At 33.7% G+C, this 22,649-nt stretch overlaps 3 protein-coding genes across 8 annotated transcripts; 1 reads left to right on the forward strand and 2 right to left on the reverse strand.

The window, feature by feature from the left end:
• Positions 1 to 272: 272 nt before the first annotated feature.
• On the forward strand, positions 273 to 4,249 carry LOC111384633 (protein trichome birefringence-like 39). The gene is made up of 5 exons (XM_023008940.1): positions 273 to 778; positions 879 to 1,050; positions 2,602 to 2,777; positions 2,857 to 3,015; positions 3,752 to 4,249. The coding sequence occupies exons 1-5, from the start codon at positions 495 to 497 to the stop codon at positions 4,047 to 4,049; spliced, it is 1,089 nt and encodes a 362-aa protein (XP_022864708.1). The 5' UTR covers positions 273 to 494; the 3' UTR covers positions 4,050 to 4,249.
• Positions 4,250 to 5,223: 974 nt separating this feature from the next.
• Positions 5,224 to 9,129, reverse strand: LOC111384634. 3 transcript variants are annotated; one of them, XM_023008941.1, is made up of 7 exons: positions 8,937 to 9,129; positions 7,924 to 8,074; positions 7,318 to 7,591; positions 6,604 to 6,756; positions 6,363 to 6,443; positions 5,769 to 5,941; positions 5,224 to 5,687 (listed from the first exon to the last, which is right to left on the reverse strand). In XM_023008941.1, exons 2-7 carry the CDS (start codon positions 8,008 to 8,010, stop codon positions 5,496 to 5,498), a joined length of 960 nt encoding a protein of 319 aa, XP_022864709.1. In that variant the 5' UTR covers positions 8,011 to 8,074; positions 8,937 to 9,129; the 3' UTR covers positions 5,224 to 5,495. The 3 variants fall into 3 exon arrangements, with proteins under 3 accessions (XP_022864709.1, XP_022864710.1, XP_022864711.1); XM_023008942.1 differs by lacking the exon at positions 8,937 to 9,129 and adding an exon at positions 8,748 to 8,884; XM_023008943.1 differs by lacking the exon at positions 6,363 to 6,443.
• Positions 9,130 to 11,803: 2,674 nt separating this feature from the next.
• Positions 11,804 to 21,850, reverse strand: LOC111384631 (uncharacterized protein At1g03900). 4 transcript variants are annotated; one of them, XM_023008936.1, is made up of 8 exons: positions 21,617 to 21,850; positions 17,010 to 17,041; positions 15,816 to 15,916; positions 15,656 to 15,728; positions 15,444 to 15,475; positions 12,666 to 12,756; positions 12,403 to 12,514; positions 11,804 to 12,323 (listed from the first exon to the last, which is right to left on the reverse strand). In XM_023008936.1, the coding sequence occupies exons 1-8, from the start codon at positions 21,710 to 21,712 to the stop codon at positions 12,006 to 12,008; spliced, it is 855 nt and encodes a 284-aa protein (XP_022864704.1). In that variant the 5' UTR covers positions 21,713 to 21,850; the 3' UTR covers positions 11,804 to 12,005. The 4 variants fall into 4 exon arrangements, with proteins under 4 accessions (XP_022864704.1, XP_022864703.1, XP_022864706.1 ...); XM_023008935.1 differs by lacking the exon at positions 17,010 to 17,041 and adding an exon at positions 19,986 to 20,017; XM_023008938.1 differs by lacking the exon at positions 21,617 to 21,850 and adding an exon at positions 18,603 to 18,850 and having other exon boundaries at positions 11,804 to 12,320.
• Positions 21,851 to 22,649: the final 799 nt, after the last annotated feature.

The raw sequence follows: 22,649 nt of genomic DNA on the forward strand, positions 1-22,649 counted from the left end.
TCTTCGATATTTAACATAATTCAAACTTAATCACTAGTTAGTTTTTTTTAATATAAGAATTACATTTCAAAAATATGTAAATGTCTTGTTGAAGTATAATAAAATGCGTTCAAAAGTTTTTGTGAAGTTCGGTAAAGATTTTTTAATTTTACTAAAAAATAAAATTAAGCAAATTTTTTCGAGTTTTGCTTGATGGAGTTTTCAAAGAACTTTGATTTCTGAAGTAGGTCCAAAATAAAAATGCTAATATTTTAGAGGCTTGCGTACAACCTAGACGGCATTAAATCAAACTGAAATAAAATAATTCGTAAATCCCGGCAGATCAGGTCAATATAAGCCTTGCAGTTCTTCCTCTCTCCCTCATGCAAGTGTGTGATGTGTATATATATATATATATATATATGTATATACACTCAACATAGTGTGCATAGTACGACGCTAATTTGTTCAAAACTCGTTCTTTACTAAAAATTTTCTTGGATCGAAGTCCAAGAATGGGCTTCGTCTTCAAAACGCTGTTTCTCTCACTACTTTTCTTGTTTTCACGCCAAGCACATGCTGACTTAAATGCCACCAGCTCCACCGGCGGAAAACTCGTCGGAGCTGCAGGCGGCTGCAATATTTTCCGAGGCAAATGGGTTTTTGATGCCTCTTATCCTCTATATGATTTCTCAACTTGTCCTTTCATAGAGGATGAATTCAACTGTGGTAAGTACAAAAGACCTGATAAAATGTACCTCAAATACAGATGGCAGCCCTTCTCATGTAACTTACCAAGGTGAGGTGGACTCAACTTGGATTATTTTGTAACTTGGACTTGACTTTACTAGGCTAGACTCGGCTCGACTTACTTCCTTTTATTTATTTTTTTAATGTAGGTTTAATGGGGTGAAATTTTTGGAGAAATGGAGAGGGAAGAAGATCATGTTTGTGGGTGACTCACTCAGTTTGAACATGTGGCAATCACTGAGTTGCATGATTCATTCATGGATTCCAAAGGCGAGGACTACACTTATAAGAAGAGAGGGAATTGTCGCACTTGTATTCTTGGTAAGTTTTGAGCCCATAGTTTTATTTTTATTTTTTGCTTGAAAGCTAAATATTTTCATTAAGTAAATCGTCACAAATAAACCAGGTATACAGTCTCTCCAACTACGACTAACACAATTACATGCATCTTTTTTTTTTTCATTTTTTATGGGATTGAGAAGATATTCAATCTGGCCAAGCTATTCATAGCCACTTGATTTCAACTACTTTTCTTGATAAATTTTAGCCAAACCGATAAGTTTTTATAGTGCATTCATGTTATGTCCTTGTTCCTTAAGTTTGGGAAGGTAAAAGTTTAATGTGTATTCATTGAATCCAAATTTTTCTAGTTTCACTCCCCCGACAATTATTGTGTTATAACTCATAGAATAAATGGAGTAGAACTTTTAAAATTTATCAGTCCGACATGTGTAGCAAGTTAAATTGAACAACACTATTCCCTGCAACATTGATGCAGTAAAAATTTCATTTTTATTTACAATGCTGAAAATTTGTGATTGGCGCCAACGTCGATGACCTGAGCAGTAGCGGAAAGGTTAGATTTAGGTGGAATTTTCAAGGGTTGTGTACACGCAGCCTTACACTCCCCTCACATGGAGGAGGCCCACATATAATAAAATATTCGTGACCCTCTTCCATGTGAAGGGGGTGTAAAGTTGTGTGTACACCTTAGCCATCGTATTGAATTTGGGTCTTGGGAGGAAAGGGAAATGAATCGATTATTTGTGAAGAGTCATTCAGTACACTATTTTCCAATAATCCATACATCCCTACCTAACATGAATTCGATATTATTGGAATGTGGAATTTACTTTAGTCGGTGGAAGGCATTTTGGAACTGAAAATGGATAGGCATTTGGGGTATGCTTTTAATTGGCTGGTTATATCCTTTATTTGGAACTTTTAGGTGAAAAACTTTAGGCCCACAAATAAACTTTTATAAATTAATTTGCCAATGGCAGTAAACTTATATGTTAAATTTGATTTACTTCTCGTTTTGTCACTTCTTTGCCAAAAAGAAGATTCTTTTAAAAATTTAACACTTTGAGAGTGTCTTTATTTTTAAAGAGCATATTATATAATTTAAAGAGTAACTATAAATTTAGAGAGAAATTTTTTTTAAAGCACTTCAACGTGCTTTTTATATTTAACATTTAATTTTACTGCTCCAAAAAAATATTTATTATTTTTCACTGTTTTTTATTTTAACTAACTTTTCTTTATATTATAATATTATTTTTCAATATTGAAAATTGAAATACTTTGAATGTATTTAATTATTTTTCAACTCTTTAAATTAGAATATTAATTTAAAGAGTTTCTTGAAGCATGATTTTAAAAGTTGACTTTTTAAAATTGAGAACATTTCATGTTTAAAAAAGCTCTTGGAGACGCTTTCCAGGCACGGAGGGATGTATCTTTTTTTATGTGGGGATGCCAAACATTGTCTACTATTGTATGGACAACCCATTAAATGGTCCACATCTCCTGTCAATTTTATTAGGGACATAGTTCAATTTCTCATTAGAATCTAACTATAATTTGAAACAGGATTATGGAATGAAATTGTTATTATATAGCACGCCGTACCTCGTGGACTTGGAGAGCCAACAGGCAGGTCGGGTTCTCAAGCTCGACTCAATCCGAAATGGAGATGCATGGAGAGGAATGGATATGTTGATTTTCAACTCATGGCATTGGTGGACTCACACCGGAAGATCTAAACCGTAAGATTAACATTTTGAAAATAAATAGAAAAAATAATAACCTCTGGTAGAACAGGAGACTCAATGAATTTTATTTCAGATGGGATTACATGGAAGAGGGTGGCAAATTGTACAAAGATATGAACCGTCTGATTGCTTACTATAAAGGGTTGAACACATGGGCAAGATGGATCGATAGAAATATTGATCCTTCAAAAACCAAAGTGTTTTTCCAAGGAATTTCCCCCACACATTACGAGTAAGCATTCAATTTTCTTACTAAAGTGCAATATTCTTCCTCACTCAATTTCATGCTAAATTATGCGCTTGACAACACTGTGTTAGCATCCTAATAGAGATGACAATGAGGCAGGTGGGATGACACTCCCACTCCCCTACCTCGTAAAGGATTTCTAGGAGGTAGGGTTGGGAGGAAAATAAAAATATAATCACTTTTTGTCCATTTATTTATTTATTTTTAAATATGATTTTAAAAGTATAAAGATAAAATAAAAAAGAAAATAAGTGTGGTGGGATATTTACCTTCCTTACGTACTACCATAGTTGACATAAACTTTTAGCGGGATCAAAAGATAAACTATATAGTCTACAATCTATAATAATATATTGAACAATGCTTCAGTAATTTTGACATCATAATTGATAGCTCTTTTACATACAAGAGATGAGACCACGATTAAAATAATCGATGGCCCACGACCGTAAGAGTATTGTATGTATACAGCACTGTACACATAACATTCTTGTAATATATTTACTACCATGATGAAAAGTTAACAAAAGATGCGTTTAATGGCTCGATAGATAATTTTATAAGATTATATCAAGAGCTCTAAAATAAACAAGGGGGGTAAACTACGATTAACACAGTCAAAAATTGTTATTATAGATTTATTTTTACTACAGATCTTTTAATGAACCAAATCGAGTGGTGAAAAATTATTCATGTAATCGACCTTATCATTCAACTACAGGGGCAAGGATTGGCGTGAGCCATCAAAATCATGTAGTCGAGAGATACAACCATTCTTTGGCCTGAAATACCCAGCCTCCATACCCTCGTCTGCCGTTGTTGTAAACAAAGTGCTACGTAGAATCAAGAAACCAGTATATCTACTCGACATCACATTACTCTCACAATATCGAAAGGATGCACATCCAACGTACTACAGCTTGCAAAAAGGGCTCGATTGCAGCCATTGGTGCCTTCCTGGCTTACCAGATACTTGGAACGAGCTTCTCTATGCAGCTCTCTTTGCTGAAGATCGGTGATAGAAGATTAGAGCCAAAAATTTACTTATTGCAAGAAAAAGATGGTGATTGAATTGTACTACTGATTATTTTTGGCATGAAAGAGCTGCCTGAATTAATTAATTGACCGCAGGTTCTGACGGTAATATTGTAGTAAGCTGGTTCTAATGTAAAGCATTGGTCAGTTCTCAATAAACGAAATCGATCCTTGTTTTGATTCATACTGTTTCACGTCTATAAGTGCCCTCTTAGCGTTAGATAGAATGAGTGTTTAACATAGCTATGAAAACCTGTGCGAGTTGGGTCGATAAAAACATACTCAACCAGAACCAGTCTCTTTTAGGAGCATTTCACCAGAACATAAAGGAGAGAATTGGTGCTTAAAAGAGACAAAAACCATCAAGGACGACTAGTACATAACAGTGTTCTCAACAACCTTCGCAGACGCTGTGGAGCGAACAATAGCCAGGATGAAAACCCCAATAGAATCTGAATAACAGTGTGCTCAATGCCCTTCGCAGAGGCTGTGGAGCGAACAATAGCCAGGATGAAAACCCCAATAGAATCTGAACATTAAAAGCTTTCCCAGTATAGAATAGATGAACATCCAACAGTTCATACTTAAAAGAAAGACAAGCAACTGATTGAGTCGAAACTCAAAATACCAGAAATCACTGCTGACTGTAGCCACCTGTGCATGCGGGGACCGCCTGATATTACTGTATGCATCTATTGTCCCCGAAGGATTGGAGAGGAGTACTAATTCTTCGCATGAAGTTTTTGGTGATTTCTAAAGTCAATTTAAGCATTAGCATATTAAGATACGATAGATAGTACAGTAGACAAAATTTTAACTTATTTTTTTTGTTTAATACTGTACAATCCAACTTATCAAAGGCACAATATGAATTAGATAGAGTAGAAATACTGGATATTCATACAGCACAAAATATCAATGAAACAACTCAATATAAAAAACCCAGTTCAAGAGAATCCTAGTGACTCCTTCTGCCTTGTACGCCACTTAATTTTCATGCGATTTGCACGTCTATTCTTTGGCAATATGGATGCGGCTACAAACTTACAAGCAGTATTAATCATTGCGAATCAACACCTCCATCTTTAAGTGATTTGGTGTATCTACCCTAAATTTCAATCCCTTCAAGTAAAGATAAAAATAGCGTCCACAAAAGAGTAGAAAGATAAAAAGCCTTGGACTTTATGGAAGTTATCCGAAAGCAATGAAAATTTTAAACAGATATGCCACCAATATGTTACATAAAAAGAAACATATAAGCAAAATACCAATATTAGATTGGCCACGAAGCATGAACATATGGACTTCTATGTACAATGTGTGTTATTGATTTGTTCAAACACTAATTAGAGTATTTTCTGAATTCTCGATTCATACCATCCGCATAGTTATAGTAGAGGGAAAGCAATACACTCACAGCAGCAGCAAATCTAGAGAAGCTCCCAGTCAGAATCAGAAAAATTAAGACCTTGCAATTTCGCATTGTCAGAGACTTTATTTGAACCAGGAATCACCATCTCTGTTGCTTCCATTCCATCTCGATTTCCATATTGGACAAAAAGCTTGTGGTACTCTGGTTTCCTTGATATCAATTTTGACAAAAAAGCTTCACGAATCTTTTTCTGAAATAAAATTAAGTCAAAATCATAAATATAGAAAGTCGCATGAGCAAGCGCGCGCACACGCACAAAGAGAGATCGAACCTTGAATGATTTCTGTTTGGCAGTTTCTTGAAGAAAAAAACGGAGCATATCCCCTTCCACCATGACACATGATTCCTCTAAATTTGATTTATCATATTGCTCTAAGATATCTGCTCTTGGCTCAACAACTTCATCATTGTGGATGACACCAACATCAAATTTATCTTCAGCCACTGTAGAAATATACATCAGTAAAGATTTGGAAAAGGAATAATGCATCTTAGCAAAAACTGGATCCAGAGGACAATAAAGTTGAGTTCGTGTCCTGCACGTAAATGTACACAAGACTGAACGTGCATACTTGGCCCTTTTGGTTGTTTCCGACATTTTTTTTTTCTCCACAGAAAATATAGAGCATGATCGTGTAAATAAATTCATTACAGCAATATATCATTAAAATTATATTAAATGAGTTTCTTTCATTGTCATCTGCTGCGGTGGCTTGAACTAGTTAGAGCGTTAGTCAACTACTTAATGTTTCTTTATTTAACGTCACATTAATACTTTGTTTTTTTCCCAAGAAGACAAAAATAGAAACCTTTCATCCTATGATCCTAAAAGCACCTTCATAAAAAATGATAACCTCCTCATTACCAGACTTAATATCGCATTTATTGCTGCTTATGTTTGAGCCTTGTTGAGAAACTACATCACCATCCACATCCAGGAATGTAGCTGAAGAACAAATTATTATACAGGATTGAAGTAGTCAACCACAAATAAATACTGATAGATTCTGAAGGCCGGGGATGAGAAAATGAGGTATAACAAGAAACTTCTGCATCTTGCCTGGCACAATCAACTGATAATGTTACATTGGAAGTAGATGATTCACCTGGCGCTTTAATGATTGAATCATTAGTAATCACAGCATCCACAGAATTACAGCTTCCAACCAAATCTGTGGATAACATCACATTTGTCTGATCAGATGGAGGTACGCAACTTTCTCTCAAGTTACACAACAAGGATGTGCCTCTCTTGTCACCTGTTACAGGAGTCATTAGTACAGATATTTTCAAAGGATGATTGTTCTCAGAAATTGTTTCAAAGCAACAAGGTGATATTTATCAAATCCCACTTCTTTATATTTTGTAGAATATACAAGAATAAGGGTCCATTTAGCCAGGCTTTTGAAAAGCCAAAAGCTGCTTCTAAGATTAAGAACTGCTTTTGGAACTAATAACTTTCTCGAAATGCTTTGCCCTTTGTTTGAACTCCATTAAAATGCAATTTTGGGAAAAAATGTATTTTGTAATAATGATTTTTTTGGAGAATGTGTGGTTAAAAAATAAGGAAATGTTTTTTTTATTTACGTGTAATATTATTTTATGGGAGAATGTGCGGTTGAAAATGAATTCTAAAAAAATGAGTTTTTGAGAAAATAGGGGCCAAATATAGGCTTTGTCTAGCCAAAAGAGCTCCTAGAGGAAGTTGGCTCAAGGTTTCTTCCTCAAGAAGCTTTTCTACAAAAAGAAAAAGCAGAAGCAGGCCCTATGCATTTTGAGCAGAAACTTCACCTATGGTGATAAAAGATCATATACATTACCAAGTCCACTTAATGACAATTTCTTTCCCACATCCTCATCAGCATTCAATTTATCCTCAGTTGATTCCTTCTTTAAGTCACTATTTTCAAGCATAGCTTTTGGCTTTTCGTTCATATCCAAATGAGCACAAGGGCTAAGAGACACATCACCAGCAGCTACTTTCACAGGATCTACACCAGATAGAGGAAGCAAATCTTGCATGATTTCTGAATACAACTTCTTGACATTGATACCAACTTTCTGCACCTGATTTTCCACATACTTAACAGTATCCTGTAATTTTCCAACTTGATAAACTTTCGTTATAAATCAATGCCCAAATGCAGTTGTTTTCCAAAAGAAAAAGGAACAACAATCCAGCTAGTTTCTTTAGCTACAATAAAGATTTTGATGAAATAAAATGTAAAATCTGCCTGTGGAGATTTTACTAAGAAGTTAGGTATTAGCTTTAACATACTATAAAACATTATTCATTTTTGTAAACAAATACATAAGAGATAAACAACAAAATAACAAACGGTCACACACAACAGACAATCCAACATTGAAAAGGAGAGACTAAGCTTTACAGAGAAAGCTAAAGAAGGATGGAAAGGAGGCTTTACCTGTCGCATAACCTCTTCCACCTCCAAACACATAGCTTCAAACTTCTCATATACATTATCAGCCCAGGCTAAACCTTTAAAATCCATGTCTATTTGTTAGATGCCACCTGGCTTCACTCGGTCCAAGTTGGAAGATGTCGTCACTTCACAACTACGAAATTACATATGGAGATGAGACTTGCATGAAATGCTTTGTTCCGAGTACAACAAAATTTCCAGCATAAGATAATGTGATTTTCTACAGTCGAAAAGGCCTCTAATGAAGAAAAAAACCACCAAATGCTGAAAACAGTTGACAGCTAAGCTCAATTCATAAATAAAAATGTATATGCCATATATCTTTTCAGCAATAGCTGCTTCCAGTAATGATATCCATCTCCAAAACAAGAAAATTGAAAGACAATACTAATACGACCTCCTTGTGTGTCAAAGAAATCACATATGATTAACAGGACAACTTACTAAACAGAAACAAAGCACTAAAGATCCTTCCTCTCTTTTCTCATTAAGCACACAATCCCCTTTCCAATTCTTAATTTTGATAATTAACTTAAATTCCCTATATAATAAATATACTTCTCCAAGATAGAACTTCACACCAAGAATTTAAATAAGGAATGACACTTCACTGATATGCGACAACAAGCCACTCAAGAGTTTAGTTAGGAGTTCTCAGTTTCATCAAATTTCCAGTAAAAGTACCCCAGAAACCCATCAATTAAATCATCAAACACTAAATAATAGTAAAGTCAAAATCTTTCCTCAAACTTCCATCTTCCTAAAAACACAAATTCATTATACTGGAGAACTAAACACACACGTACCTACACAGAGAAAAGCAAACAGTTACTTTTAGTACTAAAACCACACACCAGTTTTCATCAGAAAGCAGCATAATTGGAGAATCAGTAAAATTATCAAAAGCATATAGAGAAACTTTGGAAAAAGTGACTAAAATTCGAAAATAATTTACAAAAATAAAAAATTAGTAAACGTTGAAACGAAATACTTACAAATACAGAAAAATGGTATGGCCCAGAAGCAGGAATCTTGATAATGAACTATTATCATCTAAATTATTAGCTTTAAAGCGGCGAGAAATAAACTGAAACACGAGTAATAATAAATAATAATTCTAGAGAGAGAGAGAGTTGAAGCCTTTTTCTTTTTGGGTTCTTCACGTGTACTAGAATTCCATTAGATATATGGTGAGAAATTATTGCAAAGTTTCAATTTAGTTTTTAAAGTTTTTTCTCGACTAAATCGTCACTATTAATTCAATAAGAGCAATATTATAAGTATAGATTTTTTTTTAAGCATTAATACAAAAAGACAGTCATCTTTTTGTAATTGGCCGTTGTCAAATTTTTTGCAACAACAAATCATAAGAAGATTATTGTTTTCTGGGTACCAATTCTGTTAAAAAAATCTATACTCCACGATTTATTTCTTGACTATTTAATGATAACGATTAAAAAAAAAAAAACTGCATTTTTGTTCCAATTTGAGCTCCAATTTTGCCGCCTTTCGTATACGTGAACGAGTAACGGAAAAGGAGATATGTGTTACCAGTAATTAGGTTCCACTCTGCCAATTTTCAGTTGCACAATCAAATTTAAGGTCTTAGTTGTTCGTTTAACCATTTAAGAGCTAACACGCAAGTGATTGGCGTGGATATTTGTTAACATTAGCTTATCATTTGGTTCAAAAGAAAAGGACTGACTTAAAATTTTTCATGATATAGTGACTAATTGTGAAATTAAATGAAATAAATACTAATATTATGATCCTAATATTTATTTTTCTATTGATCTATGTTTTTATTTATTCAAATAAATATACACTTGGAACATTATATAGGTTTGACTTCTTCATAACTTAGCCATCCTAAGTAATGATTTAGGAAATTGCTGGAAATTTGATGTGTAATTGAAAATATTACTTAAATAACAGCTTATATTTGACAACAATATTACCAATTACATAATTACTTTTATTTAAATTTAAGATATTTTATTTATTTATGTATTTAATACATGTTACACCCAAAATAATGACATGACCTGATTTGAAAGTCAGAACAAACCACCTTATTCGACGGATAAAAATCGGATATTAATTCATATTTAGTTCGGATAAGGTCGGACCCTCTTATTCCGAGCTAAGAATGACTAGTTAATACTTAGACGAATTGAATAAAATTTAGAATTTGATTCAACATCTTGAATGATTATAGTAGTATCCTTATATGGTATGTAGGATGAATTAGTGAATTTGTGAGTTTGATACAATGCATTCTCCAATTATCACTTGTTTATTTCAAAGCATTAATTTGGTAAGGAGCAATTGTAAGATATCGAACAAATTATGCCATTTTTGATACATTATTTCTATATTATTACCTTTATTAAGGCTCCGTTTGAAAGCAATTTTGAGAATTGATTTTTTAACCGTTAGGAAAAAAGTGGAGGTCACCTGTGAGAAAGGAAGTCAAACTTTATGACTGAAATTGTGAAATAACGATCAAAAAATTAATTTTTTATGGTGAAAAATCACTCCCAAACACCCTTTAACTCACGTCCGTAATGAAATTTTTTTTTTTGCTCCACCCCTACAGCTTCAGGATACTCAGGATGTTGTGATTGCATCTGCAACTTATAGGAAACGAGGTTACGGCATCGTCTGCTAGAGAAAACTTGTGCGAACTACATTATCATGCAAGGATGGATGTTTATACCAGCATTCTATATAGTTTGCAGAATCTCAAAGTGTTGGATTTGGCTTACATTACTATTAGTCTATTACAGCAGTTGATTTCCTTGTTATGATCTTTTTTGTTATGCTTGTATATCAGCTTTAGATTGCAGTCTCTCGCTCACTGCCTGAAGTCATGACCCTTGTGAAGATTCACATCAGATGACAATTTAGATCCACAACCACAAGAGACGATGAAGTTGAGTAGTAAATCACTAAAGAATATTCATGCTGAAGGAATCAGATGGCGTAAGTTCATATTGGAGGTCGATATCTTGGAGAAATTGCACTAGAATGATTGCGCTCTTGATGTTTTTGCAACTGTTGGCAAGGGAATGCACAAGATTGAATGCGTTATTGTCAAAAATTTTGAAATTCATGAGAGTTGAGGATGTGAGGAAGGGCACAATAATACGGCCAAAATTCTATCACATGAACTCAATATCATCAAAATTGAGAACGCTTAGGCATTGGGGCGTCAAGTATTATATCAAAAACATGTGGTTGAATTAGAGATGATTTCTTGGTGCTTTTCTTTTCTCGAGTCATCTGTCACTGACGAACGATCGTAGTGAGAATGCCATTCAGTATGGATTTCAAGGTTCATTTGTTCTCGAGAATGTGGTTATCTTGTTTTAAGTTATTTTCCGTCTCTCCTTACTTTATTGCTCTGAGATTGCTCCTTCACTTCGATGCCATAGATTTTTCACCAATTAAGAAAGTTTTATAAGAGGAGATCACATGCCTCACACCGGCAAAAAAGGATCCCCCGTCGTACTCATCATATAACATAGGAAATATGAGTTCTTAATGTACTTATATAATGGAAACAAATTGCCAACACTGTAATTAGGGTCCACGAAATCCAAGAACATTGATATTGTGTGCATAAAGACATGTTGGACATGGACAGCTTAAACCAGACTACACTAATCAGAATTAAAGAAGAAAAGGACCCAAAAAAAAAAAAAAAAAAAATCTAATCTCTTGTCTCGACTAGTATTATTAAATTATATGTGCTTAACATGCCACAAGAGGGCACCACCCAGAGTAAAGCAGTATTTAGGAATTGGGTGCAATTGACCCATCACATTTGACCACTACGTAGTAAATTTCTAAAGCCATGTACCAGTTAACAAGGAATTTCATAAGTACGAAAGAAAAAAACTCTTGTAGTACCATACAAGAAAGCAAAATATATGAAATTGATAAAAATAAAAAATAAAAATACATGGTAACGATGCCTGTAAAACCTTTATATATAACCCATAAAACATGGAACCAACTCAAAAATTTCAAGTACAAAGAAATCAAATTCCAAGATTGAGTTATCCAGCTGCTTGAAAATCTCCGAAATCATCGTCTGGTATATCTTGGAGATTTTGAGCTTCATAAGATCCCGATCCTTTTGGTTGTTCTTTTTCAGGTTCGGATGCGTCGGCTTTAGAAGTTTCATTGAGAGTAAATTTGGGGGGCGATCCCAAGGGAGAATTTTGAGCAGTAACAGCAGGCGAGAGCGGTGCAGATGGGGGTGGAGGCAATTTGATACCTACAGTCGATTCTCTCTTGGTGCCCTTGTCTTCCAAGGAAAGATTATTCAAGCCTTGCTCAAAGAACTTGGACTTTATGTTGCCACTACCTTTCTGCTGAACACCGAAAAGGGTATTATAAGATGTATATGCAACTACAGCGAAAATTCATAAATATGATACTAGAGCAATTTACATTCTTTAATTGAAGCACCAAGGTCTCCCCATCTTTTAAACTGTAATCAACTGAAGAAGTCTTCTGGTGTTGCTGTTCCATCTCTTCAGCAGTTTTCTTCTTATTCAGGTACCTTCAAAAGTTGAATACATTAAACTCGAACCCATCCCCCCAAAACCAGGGAAGACAAAATGTATAACTCAGAAAAAATTAATGAACGAAATTTAAAACAAAACTCAAAATTGAAAGAATTAAGGTAAAAATAAGGAGGATTTGAAAAGTACTTCATATGGTCATGGAGAGCAGCTTGGAAGTCATAAGCTTCAGGCCTTTCTCGAAATCCTATACCAATAAAAGCATGTCGAAGGCGTCCACCTACATCGATTTAAATCAGTATCATTTGAGTATTACTGTATCTATACACGAGCAATAAATAACTCAAAAGAAGTGATGACAAAATACAATTTGTGGAAAAAAGCACATAATAAATGCCATGATCTGAAGGAACGCATGTAAAGCAGCTAGAAGAACTCATTTCACATCTTTTAATTCTATTCAAGAATTAATTTGGAAAGCCAACAGAAAGATTCAACATGTGCTTCTCATTTTCCTACAATTAACAAAGACTAAAAGATAATAATCCGAAGTCCACAATCTACCCTGTAGATAATCATAGAACTCCAATCCCATATATGTTCGGGGAATGACTCGATAACCTTGTCTTTTAATTTTTTTAATAGAGGTGAGCCTGGGTAATTCCTGGAAAGACTAAGAAGTGTCACTAATTTTAGAAAAATAAGGGAAAAAAGGCAGATGTCCACCTTGCAAAGTTAAGAGGTTTCTAAGGTAGCTAATGTTGTCACAAGTTCACCTATTGCTTGAAGGTTTTGCGCTCAATACTTCCACAAATAAATTGCTTAACTATAATCACAAGAGAATGGAGGAATGGATCAACCAAACACAAGGACAAAAAAGGACATGACTTATAAGATTTAAATATGGTCGATATCAAACTACTGGCCTGTTTGGCATCGTTTTTGAAAAGTCAAAAGCTGCTTTTTAGACTAAGCAACTACTTTTTGGTCTGTTTAAATAATTTATTGAAAGTGATTTGTATGATTAAAAGGTCTTTTAGAGAAAGCTAGCCTAAGGTGGTTTCCTTAGGAAGCTATTCTACAAAATGCAAAGTTAGAAGCAAAAGCTATCCTAACAGTATATAAAAGATTTTCCATATGATGTTTAAAGAGAAAATTAACGTCTTAATCTTCTTAAGAAATAATTATCAGAGTCCTATCAATTCAACATGGTATAGCAGCAACCAAATCTCTCATGTCTATTAACCAGCCCTCAATAAACATTTTTAATATAGCAAGAGATGACCAAATACCAAAGATGCGAAAAAAGGCTTCATAAAAATTTGATGGCACTTTGTCAAACTTCTTTAAGACTCAGGTTGGGGGGTGTGAAGGGACCTTCCCAAAATAAATAGAAAAAAATATTTTCCACAAGAAAATTTTTAAACTAGTTCAGGTTTGCCTCGCATGACCTTGATGTAATAGCAGAAGGGTTGAAGTAACATGTGCCTAAGTCATAAGATGATACGTAGAGAAGAAAAATAAGAAATGAATGGTAATAATACATCAAAAAGGCAACAACAAATTAATTTTTTAGGCATCGAGGCCAACCTTGAGATACAAGCAAAACATGCTTGATTTCACCCGAAGTTCTAAGTAGCACCCAAATTGCTGTACAGCAGTACAGGTGATTGACCACATAAAAGTTTCTTGTCCTTTTTAGAGGATGTAATCCGGGTGCCACATCAAACATTAGACCGTTTAATATGCTAAAAACTAATTCATATAATTATCCTGGAAGGAGCAGCACTCAGCATATCTTACCGTAATGTCTATGAAACGGGTCAAAGTATAAAATAGCAGGAGAGAGATATATATTGGCATTCCATCCAGGTGGCCACATACATATTAATATTGTCACTCGACATCTCTTACTGGAATATATACAACACTATAAAAATTGTCCCTTTTCACTGAAAAGGCTATAAAAAAGCACCTAGATAATTACATTATGAGCAAAGATACTTCTTGTAAGGAGATATAAAATCGGAATCTTGGTTCTTATGTAGTGAACCTAATGTAGGATGCAACGAATAAAGAAAGAAATTTGAGAGGAAAGGGAGAGAGAAGAAAAGGGAGAAAATCAAGAGAAATTAGAAGGAGAAATATACTTTATTCAATAATCAAGTCCTATTACAATGCATAAGCCCCTCTATATAGGGTTTAAACTAGTCTGATTTTAAGTAGAAAAATGTTAGAAAATCTATTAAATAAAACCCTAATTACTTTTCATATAATAAGAGTATCAACTTGGAAAGTCTTCATATGATATATATAACAAGATCTCCATCATTTCTATCCTACTAAAAGAACTTGACTTCGATGAAATACACCGCTACATCTTACCCAAAGAATCCTTCCTGACCAAATTACAACAACGACACTGGCAATATGGCGACAAGCAAATGCACAAATCATCTCCATACCAAATTGATGTAGAATGCAATGAACAAGAATGGGAATTGAGAGAAAAGTAGAGAGGAAAAGAGAAGAAAGTGGAGAGAATAAAGAGAAATTAGAGGGAGAAACTGGTCTATTTTAGATAGGAAAATAATAGAAAATTTATTACAATGCATAATCCCCCTTTATTTAGATTTTAAACTGGTCTATTTTAGATAGGAAAATAATAGAAAATTTATTAAATAAAACTCTAATTACTTTCTTAAAATAAGGCTCTATACATGGAAAGTCTTCATAAAATATATCTAATAAAATATCCATCAAAACTGTTAAATCGTCATTGAAATTTGTTACTAAAGTGCCCATGCTGGGAATACATATATCAGTTAGAAGTGAATGAACCTCAATACAGAAATAAAACATTGTTAGACAACTCTATTCTGCTACAATCAATTGATAAACATTCAAGAAACAGAACTTATAATGAAAGAAAAAAATTTAAAAGAAGAGAGGGAAATTCAAAATTACCAATATTCTCTTCTACCCGAAGAACGAAATATCTGCAATAATTTAGAATTAACAGAATGAGTTAGAGAGCAACATAAGTGACTGGGTTTAAAGTCATGAGAATTCGTGCAGACAAATATCAGAAGCCCCAAATGAAATAACACACCACTTTAAACATTTCAAAAATTGCTCTCATAAGAAGTGAAATAAATTTTATGACTTGTTTAACAAACCTGCTGCTATCTATAACAGGCTCCACAGGATGTGGCTCCCCTTCTCTCAAAAATGCTCGAGCATACAATTCACCTATTTTAGACATATTATTGGTCATCAACAAACTACATTTAGACAAGTTATGGAACATTAGTTTATATCTATTTCCAAAAAATCCACCTGTCTTCTTGTCTTCTAATCTGATGATGCATTCTTCTCCTTTGCTAATAACTTTCAGAGTGCCTTCCCATTCCCATTTATTGACATTCCAATCATCAGCCCTACAAGAAAGAAAAGTTCAATTATAGTTTCAACCCCCATCCCCTGAAATGAAGTTCCAGCAACAGGTATGTCATCAACATCTCCATATTCTAGTGCAAATTTTAGATGTAATGTAAAAGCTTATAACCATAACTTATAGCAGGCTCATGTATTGGAAAAAGAAAAATAGATATGTACACACTCCAAAATTTTGATGAATGTACATCCAATGACCGTTGCAAGGTTCATTTAAATGGTTTTGTTCAAATTAATTTAGACAAGCTTGAAACAAACAAAAACAAGTAACTAAAAGATTTTCAAATGCAGTGCTGAAGATAATTTATTTGTTCCAAGGCTACAACTCAACTCAAAAAAGATTTCTCTCATAATTATGTGCAGTAAGCTACATGGACCCATAGGTAATATCCACTTATTCTTCACTCATTTCTATCTATTTATAAATTAAATTGTTTATAAATTCTTCCCAAGCGGAGGCTTATACTAACCAAACTGAAGCATTGCTTGCATCCTCTTCACTTCATCCAGAAAAAAGGAATCACCCATAGCGACTAGATATTAAACGGTTACTCTTCATATGACATTACGGCTCTCTCTTTTTATCTTGTCCTTCTGCTTGCCTCAGCATTTACTTTTCTCTTCTGAGTATGTAATCACTTTATCTTTCGTGATAGTTAATCCCAGAACAAACAAGAGGGAGTCAAAATATAATATGGCCTACAACTCCACAGTATCAATTATAGTTAAGGCAAAGCTTCAAAAGTTGTCTCTTCAATCAAAGCATTTCATAAATTACTAATTCGTTTTTCTTAAACATAGCCACTACAAATTTGGACAAGCATTAGGGATGGAAGTAGGTATAATCTTATATTGGATTTCCTTATTCTTCAAAATGACTTTATTAACCGGCAAGTATGGGCGAGAGAGAATACAAGATTATGGTGGATGGCCAACAAATAGAAAACACCGCTCCCTTTTGTCAACAATTTATCATAACAAAGCATGGACATGAAATGAAATGAATAATGTCAAAGATTAAACAAACACATGTCAAGAAACAAAGTCAATTCACTGATTTGACATTAGAGAGAAAACCTGTAAGAAGCTGCAGTTTTCCGTGGAGGTATCTGCGATCAATATAAAGAGAATTATTATGTTGACATCAAAATGACTTCCAAGCTATCCACATAAGTAATGGTAGTAAAAGGAACCACAAATGTCAAACATACTCAGTTCAATTAGATTACAAAAATGGAACTATTAATAAATAAAATTTGATATGCAATAGCACACATATGAAAGTTGCTTGAGCTTTTCATTATGACCTTGTAACCTTATTACATATCAGTCAGTTGACTTTACACAGCTGATGGTCGAGGTGTTAAAAGCGTGGTAATTTTGGGTATTTATGTTGGATCATGTACAAAGAACGAGTTGTAAAGAGAATGAAAATGCATAAGATTAGAGCAGGTTGAATGTAATGGAGAACTGGTATAGGGAATCTATATGATAGGAGTATTACTGTATTACTGAAAGGCAAATTTACAAGTTTCACAGAATTGATACTTGACGTGCTACACTTTATAGTATTGGGTATTGGCTGTTAAGAACAAAATATCCATAAGATCAACGCATGATGGAAATGAGGATGTTAAGATGGATGTATGGCTACGCCACTATACTAGTACAAATAAGTTATCGATAGAAAATGCTAATAACTAAGTTATTGATAGTACATGCTAATAAGCGTTGCATTGCAACGAGATTACATTAAAAGAATGATGATTTAGGATGTAGAGACATGTCTTGCATAAACCTAAAGAACCTCCCCTTCACCATTCAGAGACCTTAGGCGGTGGAATATAGAAAATTCTATAACTGAAACATCTATTCAAAAAATTTATCTTCCACCATCATCGTGAATGTGCCCTTAGTTCTGACTACTGAATTTTCATTATTTTGGAGTATGTTTTTCTTAATACAATGATGATCAAACTCCTAGATGAAGGCAAAACTGAAGAAAAAAGTAGCACCCACATTGTCGAGCTTGCCATCAATACACCAGACTAAAGGCTGCCAACCTACTGAACAATGGCATATAGAGATCCGCATTCCTAGAATCTCCTATCATCAACCTCAAATAACCAAATAAATTAAATGCCTCGTAAAACTTTTCTGAAAAACAATACTAAGATCAACTTCTATTGGAAATGCCTCCATATCGAGCCAAAGACTTGTTCTTGTCATTGCTTCAATTTTATGAAGAGGACTTCACATTATGTTCCCTGTGCACAATATTAAATGACAACTATATTCCATGGACATAAAACGATTCAATATTGCCTGAACTCTTTGCTGCCAATCTTTTTATTTTATTTATTTATTTTTTTTTGGCGCATCACTCAAGCAACTCAAAAGTTAAAAGCTTTCGAAACAAATCTCCGATATCAGAATCTAACATCAATTAGAAGACTACCCAAACTCTATTACAATATTCAATATTTTCTCACAATCTGGAAATAATATGCTATAAATTGAACACTATATTCAGCCATTCCTCTCTTCCAGTCAATCACCATCTAGTACAAATAATTAAATAGAAGCCCAATTAAGAGCGATATAATTGTAAAATTTCAAGATTAAAAATTTATCACACTGAACCCTAAAAGGAGTAGAACATCAAATTACCAAATACACGTAGCATTCAGATACTTGAAACAGAACCAACTCAATTGCTTCTGCTTCTTCGTCTTCCTTTACTTCCAAATTCTTTTCCTTTTCCATATGATCCCTTTATTCGAAGCTGAACTCCAGTGAATCTTAAATACAATTGCCTTCGATCTGAACTCTTAGGACTATGGGGCAGAAATTTGAGGACCAAATTGATATTTTTTAACATCTACGGGGTGTTTTCGGGAAGTAAAATTTTATGCTGGTGTTTGTTTATATCATTATGTAAGTATGTCATCTACATCTCCATATTCTAGTGCAAATTTTAGATGTAATGTAAAAGCTTATAACCATAACTTATAGGAGGCTCATGTATTGGAAAAACAAAAATAGATATGTACACACTCCAAAATTTTGATGAATGTACGTCCAATGACCATTGCAAGGTTCATTTAAATGGTTTCGTTCAAATTAATTTAGACAAGCTTTAAACAAACAAAAACAAGTAACTAAAAGATTTTCAAATGCAGTGCTGAAGATAATTTATTTGTTCCTGGACTACAACTCAACTCAACAAAGAATTCTCTCATACTTATGTGCAGTACGCTACATGGACCCATAGGTAATATACACTTATTCATCACTCATTTCTATCTATTTATAAATTAAGGGGGCGTTTGTTTCCTATTTTTACAAAAATGAGAATAAAAAATATAGTCGTTATGAGCCCCACACAAGAGATAAAAATTCAAATTTGATGGCTTGATGTGATGAATAATGGTCATATTTTTCATTTTAATGGAGAAAGAATGGGAAACAAACAGGGGCTAAATTGTTTATAAATTCTTCCCAAGATGAGGCTTATACTAACCAAACTGAAGCATTGCTTGCATCCTCTTCACTTCATCCAGAAAAAAGGAATCACCCATAGCTACTAGATATTAAATGGTGACTCTTCATATGACATTACAGCTCTCTCTTTTTATCTTGTCCTTTTGCTTGCCTCAGCATTTACTTTTCTCTTCTGAGTATGTAATCACTTCATCTTTCGTGATAGTTAATCCCAGAACAAACAAGAGGGAGTCAAAGCATTTCATAAATTACTAATTCTTTTTTCTTAAACATAGCCACTACAAATTTGGACAAGCATTAGGGATGGAAGTAGGTATAATCTTATATTGGATTTCCTTATTCTTCAAAATGACTTTATTAACCGGCAAGTATGGGTGAGAGAGAATACAAGATTATGGTGGATGGCCAACAAATAGAAAACACAGGTTCCTTTCTTCTACAATTTATCATAACAAAGCATGGACATGAATGAAATGAATAATGTCAAAGATTAAACAAACACATGTCAAGAAACAAAGTCAATTCACTGATTTGAAATTAGAGAGAAACCTGTAAGAAGCTGCAGTTTTCCGTGGAGGTATCTGCGATCAATATAAAGAGAATTATTATGTTGACATCAAAATGACTTCAAAGCTATCCACATAAGTAATGGTGGTAAAAGGAACCACAAATGCCAAACACACTCAGTTCAGTTAGATTACACAAATGGAACCATTAATAAATAAAATTTGATATGCAATAGCACGCATATGAAAGTTGCTTGAGCTTTTCATTATGACCTTGTAACCTTATTACATATCAGTCAGTTGACTTTACACAGCTGATGGTCGAGGTGTTAAAAGCGTGGTAATTTGGGGAATTTATGTTGTATCATGTACAAAGAACGAGGCTGTAAAGAGAATGAAAATGCATAAGACTAGAGCAGGTTGAATGTAATGGAGAACTGGTATAGGGAATCTATATGATAGGAGTATTACTAAAAGGTAAATTTACGCTTTCACAGAATTGATACTTGACGTGCTACACTTTATAGTATTGAGTATTGGCTGTTAAGAACAAAATATCCATAAGATCAATGCATGATGGAAATGAGGATGTTAAGATGGATGTATGGCTATGCCACTATACTAGTACAAATAAGTTATTGATAGAAAATGCTAATAACTAATTTATTGACAGTACATGCTAATAAGCGTGCATTGCGCCGAGATTACATTAAAGGAATGATGATTTAGGATGTAGAGACATGTCTTGCATAAACCTATAGAACCTCCCCTTTACCATTCAGAGACCTTAGACGGTGGAATATAGAAAATTCTATAATTGAAACATCTATTCAAAAAATTTATCTTCCACCATCATTGTGAATGTGCCCTTAGTTCTGACTACTGAATTTTCATTATTTTGGAGTATGTTTTTCATAATACAATGATGATCAAACTCCTAGATGAAGGCAAAACTGAAGAAAAGAGTAGCACCCACATTGTCGAGCTTGCGATCAATACACCAGACTAAAGGCTGCCAACCTACTGAACAATGGCATATAGAGATCCACATTCCTAGAATCTCCTATCCTCAACCTCAAATAACCAAATAAATTAAATGCCTCTTAAAACTTTTCTGAAAACAATACTAAGATCAACTTCTATTGGAAATGCCTCAATATCGAGACAAAGACTTGTTCTTGTCATTGCTTCAATTTTATGAAGCGGACTTCACATCATGTTCCCTGTGCACAATATTAAATGACAACGATATTCCATGGACACAAAACGATTCAATATTGCCTGATCTCCTTGCTGCCAATCAAAGTTTCCATTTTATTTTATTTTATATATATATATATAATTTTTATTTTTTCATTTTCTTTTTTATTTTTTATTTTTTGCGCATCACTCAAGCAACTCAAAAGTTAACAGCTTTCAAACAAATCTCCCATATCAGAATCTAACATCAATTAGAAGACTACCAAACTCTATTACAATCTTCAATATTTTCTGACAATCTGGGAGTAATATGCTATAAATTGAACACTATATTCAATCATTCCTCTCTTCCAGTCAATCACCATCTAATACAAATAATTAAATAGAAGCCCAATTAAGAGTGATATAATTGTAAAATTTCAAGCCTAAAAATTTATCATACTGAACCCTAAAAGGAGTAGAACATCAAATTACCAAATACACGTAGCATTCAGATACTTGAAACAGAACCAACTCAATTGCTTCTGCTTCTTCGTCTTCCTTTACTTCCAAATTCTTTTCCTTTTCCATATGATCTCTTTATTCGAAGCTGAACTCCAGTGAATCTTAAATACAATTGCCTTCGATCTGAACTCTTAGGACTATGGAGCAGAAATTTGGGGACCAAATTGATATTTTTTAACATCTACGGGGTGTTTTCGGGAAGTAAAATTTTATGCTGGTGTTTGTTTATATCATTATGTACAGTTGTCTAGAGACCGTCGATTCAGTAGAATTAATCTCTGGCCGTCAGATCTGTTGACTTGCTCTGAGTTGTTTCTTTTAGGTAGGTGGAGCGGATTGCGGAATTTAGAAGAAACGAAGATCCTTTAATCCTTAGCATATACCCCTAATAAAAATAATTTTTTTTAATTACTCAAATAAAATTTCATATTGGATGTACAAGAAATTAGTGATTTTTATTGGAAGGTTAACACTTAATATCTTTAATATTTTATATAATATTTAGCTCTTAAACATAGATAAATATGTCAGTAATTAAGGTTTCCTTTTGAAAATTGACCTTTAGGAATGACAATGAATTCGAATCGTTGTTCGCTAATGGGCCGATTTGGACCCGCATCAAATTGAGTCAAGGGCTAGGCCAAGCTCAGTTTTTGATTAGTTAAGTAGAGCTCGAGGTCAAGACTCGTGGATTCAGAAGTCTTCTCTTATCTTTCATTATATATACTAATGTTGATTGCATAAATATAAAAAATAAAAAATCAAAAATCAAAAATTGTAGCTAATATAGACGTAGTCTATAAAAGTTTCTCTCCATTGCAACATGTCTAGAACTATAAGCCTGTTTCGCATGGCTTTTGAAAAGCGAAAAGGAGCTTTTGAGGTTCAAAATCTGGTTTTGGATCCGTTTGGCTAATTTTGTTAAAGTGCATTTGACGGTTAGAAGAGTTTTTAAAGGAAGTAGGTTCAATATGAATTCCTTTATAAGTACTTCCAGAATAGA

The sequence above is a fragment of the Olea europaea genome, unplaced genomic scaffold, assembly GCF_002742605.1.
Source record: "Olea europaea var. sylvestris unplaced genomic scaffold, O_europaea_v1 scaffold2960, whole genome shotgun sequence".
NCBI lineage: Eukaryota > Viridiplantae > Streptophyta > Magnoliopsida > Lamiales > Oleaceae > Olea > Olea europaea.